At 46.2% G+C, this 12,500-nt stretch overlaps 2 protein-coding genes across 3 annotated transcripts in view; one reads left to right on the top strand and one right to left on the bottom strand.

Moving 5' to 3' along the window:
* The window catches only part of strn3 (striatin, calmodulin binding protein 3), a 34,426-nt gene extending 27,613 nt beyond the window's left edge, over positions 1-6,813 (bottom strand). Inside the window, exon 1 of the mRNA XM_078278079.1 lies at positions 6,558-6,813. Coding sequence (XP_078134205.1) covers positions 6,558-6,812 — 255 coding nt within the window. The 5' untranslated portion in view covers position 6,813. The remainder of the gene's footprint in view (positions 1-6,557) is intronic.
* Positions 6,814-8,102: 1,289 nt separating this feature from the next.
* ap4s1 (adaptor related protein complex 4 subunit sigma 1) overlaps positions 8,103-12,500 on the top strand; it is a 5,916-nt gene continuing 1,518 nt past the window's right edge. Inside the window, exons 1-3 of one of the 2 annotated variants that reach the window (XM_078277288.1) lie at positions 8,103-8,386; positions 10,447-10,585; positions 12,023-12,109. In XM_078277288.1, the coding sequence (XP_078133414.1) occupies positions 10,448-10,585; positions 12,023-12,109 (225 nt within the window). In that variant the 5' untranslated portion in view covers positions 8,103-8,386; position 10,447. Of the gene's footprint in view, positions 8,387-10,334; positions 10,586-12,022; positions 12,110-12,500 lie in introns of those variants that run through there. The other variant, XM_078277287.1, reaches the window with a different exon arrangement.

Consider the following 12,500-nt stretch of genomic DNA (forward strand, 5'->3'; position numbering starts at 1 on the left):
GTGTAGCTGTGGGTGTGTGTGTGTGTGTGTGTGTGTGTGTGTAGCTGTGGGTGTGTGTGTGTGTGTGTGTGTGTAGCTGTGGTGTGTGTAGCTGTGTGTGTGTGTGTAGCTGTGGTGTGTATAGCTGTGTGTGTGTGTGTGTGTGTAGCTGCGGTGTGTGTGTGTGTGTGTGTGTGTAGCTGCTGTGTGTGTGTGTGTGTGTGTGTAGCTGTGGTGTGTGTGTGTGTGTGTGTGTGTGTGTGTGTGTGTGTGTGTGCTGTGTGTGTGTGTGTGTGTGTGTGTGTGTGTGTGTGTGTGTGTGTGTGTGTGTAGCTGCGGTGTGTGTGTGTGTGTAGCTGCGGTGTGTGTGTGTAGCTGCGGTGTGTGTGTGTGTGTGTAGCTGCGGTGTGTGTGTGTAGCTGCGGTGTGTGTGTGTAGCTGCGGTGTGTGTGTGTAGCTGCGGTGTGTGTGTGTGGAGTTTAACTCCATAAAGACCGTTAACCACAGGTTCCCGTTAATCTTATGATGGACATGTGTTGATATTTAAACAAACGATCCCAGTGTTTCCCACAGAAAATTTGTTAGTTGGCATCTGGATGGGGTGTTAGCTCATTACTCATTACTATTATACTACACACTACTACTATGACACGCTCTCTTCCACTTCGCCTGACAACTCTTCTCCAAAACAAACAGCTCTGTGATAATAGCTCAGCCCAAAGATCCACTCACTCAAAGCAGATAGTATGCGTGAAATAAAAACAGGACACGTCATTTCACTGTGTGTAACTACGCTAACTAACCGTGTGTTGTGAACGGCGTGTAGTGATTACAACAAACAGACAACAGCTGTGTCTCAAAGACCGGGCAGCAGACGGGACGTTGAGAATCCACGCGTGAGAGGTGATGATAGTTCCAGTCACTTCGTCATGTATTCACTTCGTTGAAACAAGAGGAGAAAGCCTCACTGATGTGAAGAACAGGACAGAGAAACATAAATGTTCTCTGCCTGCCGTATGCCAGCGCTCCGGTAAGTCCATCACCCCGTCTCTGCCCGCACATTTGTTGACAAATTCCGACGTGCACGCGACGGCGAAATGACGATTTAACCCTTTAAATGTGAGTAAAGGACAGTTACACTCACCCGCAGCAAATGCTCTTTCCGTTGTGACTGGCGGTATCTTGACAACTGGCCGTTGCCTTGTTTCCGACAGACGGTGTTGATGTGACTTGTACATTACAGCCACTCAAACAGGACAGAGTAACACGGCGAATATTTAAAAACATTTTTTGAAGACTTAATTAAGGCGGCAGGCGCGTGTTGTTAAGGCGGGCCGCCTAAACTGGAAAGTGCTGCGGGAAACACTGGATCAGTCAACGATGAACTAAAAGCCTCTTATTTACGAGACCGGTCTAAAAGACCTCCGGCTTACAGCGGGGTCTCTGAGCGTGACTGTCCTAGCGGCCCCGGCAGGCGCTAGCCGGCGGCCGCCTTTCTTCATGGAGCTCCGAAAACTCCGAAAACTTTGGCGCAAATTGTCAATTCGGCAAAGATTTACGCAAGACTGCCTATATTCAAAATCTAAACGTTCATTTCTCGCCTAAAACGTTCTCAGAAGTGAATTTAGTGATGAATAAGATGGAGAAAACTGTCCCGTTTATGGACTGTCTATGTACCGGAAACCCGACCAGCGCTGAATGCCGAGATACGGGTGCTGCCAAGTTCATACAAGATACCAACCAATGCATCCTGGGTAAAATGGGCGCGTCAAGAACATTTCCGGGAATCGTAACTGTTCTTGGTGAAATGGTAACTTGTGTATTGGGACAGTACTCTGGCAACACGAGAGGACGTTTCACAGGGACACAAGAACACAAGTCAACAGAAGAACACAGACTGACAAACGGCCATTGTAAATACACTCACCTAAAGGATTATTAGGAACACCTGTTCAATTTCTCGTTAATGCAATTATCTAATCAACCAATCACATGGCAGCTGCTTCAATGCATTTAGGGGTGTGGTCCAGGTCAGGACAATCTCCTGAACTCCCAACTGAAGGTCAGAATGGGAACGAAAGGTGAGCTAAGCATTGAGCGTGGCATGGTTGTTGGTGCCAGACGGGCTGGTCTGCTCAGTTACTGGGATTTTAACACACAACCATTTCTAGGGTTTACAAAGAATGGTCTGAAAAAGTAAAAACATCCAGGATGCAGCAGTCCTGGGGGGCGAAAATGCCTCGTTGATGCTAGAGGTCAGAGGAGAATGGGCCGACTGATTCCAGCTGATAGAAGATCAACTCTGACTCAAATAACCACTCGTTACATCGGTGGTATGCAGCAAAGCATTTGTGAAGCCACAACACACACAGCCTTGAGGCGGGTGGGCTACACCAGCAGAAGACCCCACCGGGTACCACTCGTCTCCACTAAAAATAGGAACATGAGGCTACAATTTGCACGAGCTCACCAAAGTTGGAGAAGTGAAGACTGTAAAAATGCTGCCTGGTCTGATGAGTCTCAATTTCTGTTGAGACATTCAGATGGTAGAGTCAGAATTTGGTGTAAACAGAATGAGAACATGGATCCGTCATGCCTTGTTACCACTGGGCAGGCTGGTGGTGGTGGTGGTGTAATGGTGTGGGGGATCCGTCATGCCTTGTTACCACTGTGCAGGCTGCTGCTGCTGCTTGTGGTGGTGTAATGGTGTGGGGGATCCGTCATGCCTTGTTACCACTGGGCATGCTGCGGGTGGTGGTGGTGGTGATGTAATGGTGTGGGGGATCCGTCATGCCTTGTTACCACTGGGCAGGCTGCTGGTGGTGGTGGTGGTGTAATGGTGTGGGGGATCCGTCATGCCTTGTTACCACTGGGCAGGCTGCTGGTGGTGGTGGTGGGGGTGTAATGGTGTGGGGGATCCGTCATGCCTTGTTACCACTGGGCAGGCTGCTGGTGGTGGTGGTGGGGATGTAATGGTGTGGGGGATCCGTCATGCCTTGTTACCACTGGGCAGGCTGCTGGTGGTGGTGGTGGGGATGTAATGGTGTGGGGGATCCGTCATGCCTTGTTACCACTGGGCATGCTGCGGGTGGTGGTGGTGGATGTAATGGTGTGGGGGATCCGTCATGCCTTGTTAGCACTGGGCAGGCTGCTGGTGGTGGTGGTGGTGTAATGGTGTGGGGGATCCGTCATGCCTTGTTACCATTGGGCAGGCTGGTGGTGGTGGTGGGGATGTAATGGTGTGGGGGATCCGTCATGCCTTGTTACCACTGGGCATGCTGCTGGTGGTGGTGGTGGTGTAATGGTGTGGGGGATCCGTCATGCCTTGTTACCACTGGGCAGGCTGCTGGTGGTGGTGGTGGTGTAATGGTGTGGGGGATCCGTCATGCCTTGTTACCACTGGGCAGGCTGCTGCTGGTGGTGGTGTAATGGTGTGATGGTGTGGGGGACCCCTTTCGCCTTCAGAACTGCCTTCATTCTTTGTGTCATTGACTCAAGGTGCTGGAAGCATTCTGTAGAAATGTTGACCCATATTGATAGGACAGGGTCAAACACCGTATTAGTATGGTGTTCCTAATAATCCTTTAGGTGAGAGTGTATTGTGTACATTTAAAACTGACATTGATGTTTTTTAGATGTGTCTAAAATCTGCTTAGCTAGCTGTCCCCCCGGCCGTGAATGGAGGTAATACACTGACTATGTAGCACACTTCAAAACATCTCAACTGTCCCTTTAAGAGGAGACTGAAGCAGGAAGTTTGGGCTCCTGACGTCTCCTCACGTCCTCCAGCTCGCTCTGATGGCAACAGATACAGAATGAGCATCAATATTTTACATCTCAGGTCCTTTTAACGAGCCTGGGCCATAAAAGCTGCTTCCTGTGCAGCTTTAAACATCTGTCATTCTACAGTTAAATCATCACAGTTACAGTTAAAGCGGTCTGAAGAGACTCGGCCCAGTTTACACAGCAAACGGTTTCCAATCACATTATTTCCTTTGCTGGAGAAAAGACCAACAAAAACACCACCGACCGTCACATCTATCAATGAATATGGATAATAATTCACAGTTACACGTCACATGAACTATTTGGCAAAATAAAGGAGAATGTAATGAGCGAGAGCTCCCAACAAAACCACACAACACATGTAACCTCTGGTCAGCGCTTCACAGAAAACCTGACATTTCATGTCAAAAAACGAGGTACTTCGCCAGTTAAAAGACAGTCCAAATGATCACTTGTTTCTCCGTTCAGTTCTTTCAAAAGATCGCATCTGAAGAAGTGTTAAGATTAGACAAATTAGGGGCGACCTCCAGCTCACCCAGTAAGAGCGTACGCCCCATGTAGGCTGAGTCCTGTGCAGCGGCGTGGGTTCGAGTCCAATTTGCTGCCCTTTGGTGCGTGTCATTCCCCATCTCTCTCCCACCTTTCCTATCTATCCACTGTCAGTCTAAAATAAAGGGAAAAGCCCCCAAAAATAAGGTTTAAAAGATTAGGCAAATAGGTTTTAAAAAAGTAACTGTGTTGTCAACACAGAGACGGGATTTTACGACACAGTTATCGAGGTGTTTTTGGGATGTACTGTTGTATGACTGGGATGTTTGGAAAACATAAAAAAAACCGCCTGGACGCCGCTCTGCAAAGTGCTGAGAATAAGACGAGTATTTACCTGGCTGTTTGTCTACTTTAGAGCAGAAACAATTCAAAAACAAAATGTGACTTTTAGCTGGATAATCAGCTGTGTGACTGCTGTGTATTGGTGTATAAATGGGCGCCTGGTTAGCTCACCTGGTAGAGCGTGTCCCCATATACAGAGGCTCAATCCTTGCCCGCAGCAGCGGCCACAGGTTCGGTTCCGACCTGCGGCCCTTTGCCTCATGTCATCCCCCCCCTCTCTCTCTCCTTTCATGTCTAAGCTGTCCTATCGAATAAAAGCCTTCCACCCAACTTATACAAATATACGACCATTAAGACCTTTTATTGCGTTTACAGTTTGTTGGCTCTGCTCCTACAGTCAGTGTTAACAGGCAGGAATGTCAACACCTTCGTCTGTGTGTTCGCCGCTTATCAGAAACTCTGGCGGAGTCATGCTGAAGGCATCCAGAGTCCCAACGCAACAAGTCAGAGCAGAGCAAACAATGTGTACTGAGACCCTGTCTCACACACACACACACACAAGCCTCCACTTTAGTCTGCCTGCTGCAGGGTGTGTTATGACAAAGACATGAACTCCTTCCAACACACACACACACACACACACACCTGAATGAACCCAAAGATTGCGAGACATTTCGTTTTAGAAAAGAGAACCACTTACAACTCCCAATACGTTTGTTGATTGGGAATACCATGACCTGAGGGAGTCCCGAAAAATGGTCACTACCTAACCCCCCCAGCAGTGAACACACAGACACACACACGGCTGAATGAACAGATCTACGGCCAGGGAACTGTCTAATAAAAAGCATGATGGCTTTATATTATATATATATATATATATATATATATATATATATATATATATATATATATATATATATATAATATAAACTCACTGGGTAGTATACTGGTTTTAACTTCACAATAAACGAATTTTGACAGTTCAAGGTGTTTTCACTGTTGATTTGTTCAATAAATGCAACATCTTCCCAAAAACCAATGAGTAATCATGTAACATCGTGGTTTCAATATTGACCTAAATAATTGATTGATTTTTTTCTTCATCATTGTCAAGCAGCTCTTAAAAATAATGACTTGGTTTCTCAAAATGACTTAGCTAGCTAGCTAGTTTCCTTAAAATATTGACATTTCGTTATTTTGAGAAAGTTTCTCATTGTTTTTAAAGATACTAGGTCATTAAAAATGGCTTTTAAGATCTTTTTTTCTCATCACATTGGAAAAAATGGGTCTCCATATAACTTGTATAAGTTACAATAACGATGAAAAGAAAGACAGAAGTTTACAGTTGTGACAGCGCTGTGAAGCTAACGGCTAACTAGCGCCAGTTGAGCTAACGGTAACCGAAGCTGCTCTGACCCGTTAGCTTAGCCACTTAGCCAGCTAACGTTAGCTTAGCCACTTAGCCAGCTAACGTTAGCTTAGCCACTTAGCCAGCTAACGTTAGGTTACAAAACATTTAGTTAGCTGTGACCGTTAACGACAATTTTACGGGCGGTAATTAGAAACTACAATGTGAAGATGAAAAGATAACGTGGGCTTTATAACAGCTTCAATTACACGGTAACGGTTGTGGCTAGAAGGGATACATCTACGGCCGGTTGTGACTAGAAGGGATACATCTACGGCCGGTTGTGACTTGAAGGGATACATCTACGGCCGGAACTTACGCAAAATTACGCTAAATCTATGCTAATAAAATAATATAATTTTAGCACACTCACCCAGGAAACAAGTGTTCGTTCACCGGGAGTGTTTCAATCCAAACCACGATATTTTTCCTAAACTTAACTAGTCATTTTAGTGCCTTGCGTTAAACCTAGCTGTCGTCACGGTAACGTAACGTTAGCTGTTCTTAGCTTGGGGTTAGCCTAAATCACTGCTAAGCTAATTGTGCTAACCTGGAGCTCGGCCCTCTCCACTTCCCAGTGCGCTCTCTCCATCTCGAACCGGGCCCACTCATGCTGGATGTAGTGCAGGATGCCGGGGATGGTGTACTGCTGCTGCGGCCGGGGCAGCTCGTCTTGTTGGTGCGGCACCATGATTCCTCCACCTCCGATCGACGGATTAGCGCCGCTGCTGTTGCTCCCTTGCTGCTGCTGCGGCGGAGGCTGTCTCGGGGCTCCGACCCCTCCTCCTCCGGGCTGCTCATCCATGTTTTTAGAAAAGTAGAAGGAAACAAGAAGCAGCCACGCTCCGCTGAATGATTCCAGTCCCCTCCTAAAGCCCGTGTCTCCGCTCCGTGTGTGTCACGCTGGCTCCACCGCGGTGTGCGAGGCTGGCTGCCCCCGGAGGGCTGCGGTGAGTGCGGCTGATTGCGGACGCGGTGTTTGTGTGTGGCTCTAACCGGCCGCCATTACTGCTCTCTCGCTCTCCCTGGATCCGATGATTACGGAGGGAGAACCCAGCCGCGTTGCATGACGGGAAAGATCCATCCTGCTTTTTTTTCCTCCCCTGTCATCCACCTTTGTAACGTTCAATGCAAAGGGAGAAAGTAGGAAACAAAGAAATAGAATGAGTAGAAAGGACAACTAAAGGGTAACTTAGGTATTTTTTTTCAACATGAAATCTATATTCCCATGTCCAAAGCAAGCTGCAATGTAACGTTAATGAGCAAATGCACACCTTCAATTTCCGTCCACCAGACTCCATGTAAATAATCAGGACTTTTAGCGTGTATAGAGCCAGCATATCTCCACCAGACTCCATGTAAATAATCAGTACTTTTAGCGTGTATAGAGCCAGCATATCTCCACCAGACTCCATGTAAATAATCAGGACTTTTAGCGTGTATAGAGCCAGCATATCTCCACCAGACTCCATGTAAATAATCAGTACTTTTAGCGTGTATAGAGCCAGCATATCTCCACCAGACTCCATGTAAATAATCAGGACTTTTAGCGTGTATAGAGCCAGCATATCTCCACATGTAAATGGGTGAATTAAGGGTTTATTTCAACCAAACCAGAGTGGTGATTGTTGGAACAGTGGAAAGATTAACCAAGACGGCTTTTCATAGTTTTATTTAGTTTCTGTCCACTTTGAATGAAGTGTGTTTTACGATGACAAAAGTACTGATTATTTACATGGAGTCTGGTGTGTTTGGCGATGGTGATTTTGGGGCTGTTTGAATACAGTTTTCCTAAAAAAAAAAATTTTTATTGTTTACCTTGAAGACAAATTGAATACTTAGTACACACAAATAATGTAATTGATTGTTTTTAACATCTAGAATGTAATACGCTTATATTGTATTGTATTTATTCTTATTCTATTATTTTTTTATTTTATTAAAAATCTGTAATAACATCGAATGTTTGGGTTTTCCTTTTACTGTAATGAATCAATAATAAAGATAGAAAATACAAATAAATAAAATATATATGAGTTTTAGTTTTAACGTTCTTGTTTATCCATATGTTTCGTGAACGCACCAGATGAGGGCTCTGCTGAGCATGCGTCAGAAATGCTAACATCTCTAGTTAGCTCCATACAGCTAGCTAGCTGGCGTTGGTAACTGAAGCCTCTTGTTTGTTTCGCAGTGATTTCACTTTAATGTAATGTAACTGTGAGTGTCGGAACGGCTGCGACGCCTCAATGATTTAACGGACACATTTTAAAGAAGCTAACACTGTTAGCCCAACGGCCGTTAGCTTGATGTTGTTGTTGTTGTAGTTGTTGATGATGAGGCTCATTTAGCTCCAGTTTAGCTACAAGCTAGCAGCTACCGGTAAGTTTAAGAAACATTCATGACATTAACCGATACGTGACGCCGTGTACGGCCGTTTAGAGGAGTCAAACTGTATTTAAACTGATTAGTTAACGGTTATAAACGGGTTATAAATTCAGTTGACAGTTTGCTGCCTTTGCTGACATTCCGTTGTCCCGGTAACGGAAGCCGTGCGGAGGGAAGGAGAGAGAGAGGGAGGGAGGAAAAGAGAAGGAGGGATGGATGGAGAGAGAGAGGGAGGAAGAGGGAGGGAGGAAAAGAGAAGGAGGGATGGATGGAGAGAGAGAAGGAGGGATTGATGGAGAGAGAGCGGAAGAGAGAAGGAGGGATGGATGGAGAGAGAGCGGAAGAGAGAAGGAGGGATGGATGGAGAGAGAGAGAGAGACAGAGAGAGTGAAGGGAGAGAGAGAGAGAGGGAGGGAGAGAGAAGGAGGGATTGATGGAGAGAGAGCGGAAGAGAGAAGGAGGGATGGATGGAGAGAGAGAGTGAAGTGGAGAGAGAGAGGGAGAGAGAAGGAGGGATTGATGGAGAGAGAGCGGAAGAGAGAAGGAGGGATGGATGGAGAGAGAGAGTGAAGGGGGGAGAGAGAGGGAGGGAGAGAAGGAGGGATTGATGGAGAGAGAGCGGAAGAGAGAAGGAGGGATGGATGGAGAGAGAGAGAGAGTGAAGGGGGGAGAGAGAGGGAGAGAGAGGGAGGGATGGATGGAGAGAGAGAGGGAGAGAGAGAGGGAGAGAGGGATGGAGGAGAGAGAGAAGGAGGGATGGATGGAGAGAGAGAGAGAGTGAAGGGGGGAGAGAGAGAGAGAGGGAGGGAGAGAGAAGGAGGGATGGATGGAGAGAGAGCGGAAGAGTGAAGGAGGGATGGATGGAGAGAGAGAGAGGGAGGGATGGATGGAGAGAGAGAGGGAGGGAGAGAGAAGGATGGATGGAGAGAGAGAGGGAGGGAGAGAGAAGGATGGATGGAGAGAGAGAGGGAGGGAGAGAGCGGAAGAGAGAAGGAGGGAGGGATGGATGGAGAGAGAGCGGAGAGAGAGAAAGAGGGATGGATGGAGAGAGAGAGCGGAAGAGAGAAGGAGGGAGGGATGGATGGAGAGAGAGAAGAAAGGAAAGTCAGTAAGAGGAGAATGAGAGATAGAGAGGGGAAGAAGAGGATGAGAGAGAGAGAGGGATGAAGAGTGGAATTGAGAGGGAGAGAGAGAAGAGAAAAGGGAGAGAGTGGAGAAAGAGAGAGGGAAGAAGGAGGAGGGGAAGAGTGATACAAGTTGAGAAAATGAGGAGTGAAGTGAAAAGGACAGAAGAGCAGTGGTGGAAAGTAACTAAGTACATTTCCTAGACTATACTGTACTTTACTGGAGTATTTTCATGTTCTGGTACTTTTTACTTCTACTCCGCTACATTCATCTGACAGCTTTAGTTACTTTACACTGTGTGTGTGTGTGTGTGTGTGTGTGTGTGTGTGTGTGTGTGTGTGTGTGTGTGTGTGTCTCTGTGTGTGTGTGTGTGTGTGTCTGTGTGTGTGTGTGCGTGTCTGTGTGTGCGTGTGTGCACGCGCGTGTGTGTCTCTGTAGTCTGTGTGTGTCTGTCTGTGTGTGTGTGTGTGTGTGTGTGTGTGTGTGTGTGTGTGTGTGTGTGTGTGTGTGTGTGTGTGTGTGTGCGTGCGTGTGTGTCTCTGTGTGTGTCTGTCTGTGTGTCTCTGGTTGTGTGTGCGTGTGTGTGCACGTACATGTGTGTGTGTGTGTGTGGTCTGTGTGTGTGTGTGTGTGTGTGTGTGTCTGTGTGTGTCTGTGTGTGTGTGTGTGTGTCTGTGTGTGTGTGTCTGTGTGTGTATGTGTCACTGTGTGTGTGTGTGTGTGTGTGTGTGTGAGTCTCTGTCTGTGTGTCAACTGACATGATAAATAGGTTATTAAATATATATCTGACAGTGCTTTTGTCCATCCTAGGTGTGTGTGTGTGTGTGTGTGTGTGTGTGTGTGTGTGTGTGTGTGTGTGTGTGTGTGTGTGTGTGTGTGTGTGTGTGTGTGTGTGTGTGTGTGTGTGTGTGTGTGTGTGTGTGGTCCAGGATGATAAAGTTTGTGCTGATGGTGAACCGACAGGGTCAGACCCGGCTGTCCCGTTACTACCAGCCGGTGGAGCTGAGCCGCCGGGCGTCGCTGGAGGCCGACGTGGTCCGCTGCTGCCTGAGCCGCAAGAAAGACCAGGTACCCGTCTGTCCCACTGTCTGTGAAGTACACACGCTGGAATGTGACTGAGTACATTTACTCCAGTACTGTACTTCAGTCTAAATGTTGAGGTACCTGTACTTTACTTGAGTCTTTTCTTTACTTTTTGACACACACACACACACACACACACACACACACACACACACACACACACACACACACACACACACACACACACTGACACACAGACACACACACACACACACACACACACACACACAGAGACACATTTCTTTTCATGCCTCTTTCTACTTCTACTCCTCTACATTTCAGAGAGAAATATTGTACTTTTTACTCCACTACATTCATCTGTTCCAGCTTTAGTTACTTTAGTTACTTTAGTTACTCCACTACATTCATCTGTTCCAGCTTTAGTTACTTTAGTTACTCCACTACATTCATCTGTTCCAGCTTTAGTTACTAGTTACTTTAGTTACTTCAGTTACTCCGCTACATTCATCTGTTCCAGCTTTAGTTACTAGTTACTTTAGTTACTTTAGTTACTCCACTACATTCATCTGTTCCAGCTTTAGTTACTTAGTTACTCCACTACATTCATCTGTTCAGCTTTAGTTTAGTTACTTTAGTTACTCCGCTCATTCATCTGTTCCAGCTTTAGTTACTAGTTACTTTAGTTCTCACTACATTCATCTGTTCCAGCTTTAGTTACTAGTTACTTTAGTTACTTTAGTTACTCCACTACATTCATCTGTTCCAGCTTTAGTTACTAGTTACTTTAGTTACTAGTTACTTTAGTTACTCCGCTAGCTTTAGTTACTAGTTAATAACAATATAAGGACTACAAGTCCAGCTGAGATGATCAGACCATTAAACACACAGCTGGTTGATCCTTTACTCTTTACACAATGTTTTAATACTGTAACTACATTCTCCTGATGATACTTACACACTTTTACTGCAGTACCAGTTGCAGTACCAGCTACAGTACCAGCTACAGTACCAGTTGCAGTACCAGTTACAATACCAGTTGCAGTACCAGTTGCAGTACCAGCTGCAGTACCAGCTGCAGTACCAGCTGCAGTACCAGCTGCAGTACCAGCTGCAGTACCAGCTGCAGTACCAGCTGCAGTACCAGTTGCAGTACCAGCTACAGTACCAGTTGCAGTACCAGTTGCAGTACCAGTTGCAGTACCAGCTGCAGTACCAGTTGCAGTACCAGTTGCGGTACCAGTTACAGTACCAGCTACAGTACCAGTTGCAGTACCAGTTACAATACCAGTTGCAGTACCAGCTACAGTACCAGTTACAGTACCAGCTACAGTACCAGTTGCAGTACCAGTTGCAGTACCAGTTGCAGTACCAGCTGCAGTACCAGCTGCAGTACCAGCTGCAGTACCAGTTACAGTACCGTGAGTACTAGTAACGTCTTCCTCTCCTCTGTGCTGTTGCCAGTGTTCCTTCGTGGAGTATAAAGACTTCAAGCTGGTGTACCGGCAGTACGCCGCGCTCTACATCGTGGTCGGAGTCTCCGACAGCGAGGTGACAAACATCTGCACCGACATCTGCACCGACATCTACACAAACATCTGCACCGACATCTACACAAACATCTGCATCATCTACACAAACATCTGCATCAACATCTGCATCAACATCTACACAAACATCTACACAAACATCTGCATCATCTACACAAACATCTACACAAACATCTACACAAACATCTGCACAAACATCTACACAAACATCTACACAAACATCTACACAAACATCTGCACTGACATCTACACAAACATCTGCACAAACATCTACAAAAACATCTACACAAACATCTGCACCGACATCTACACAAACATCTGCATCAACATCTACAAAAACATCTACACAAACATCTGCATCAACATCTACACAAACATCTACACAAACATCT

This window comes from Sander vitreus, chromosome 20 (genome assembly GCF_031162955.1).
Source record: "Sander vitreus isolate 19-12246 chromosome 20, sanVit1, whole genome shotgun sequence".
NCBI classification, from domain to species: Eukaryota; Metazoa; Chordata; class Actinopteri; order Perciformes; family Percidae; genus Sander; species Sander vitreus.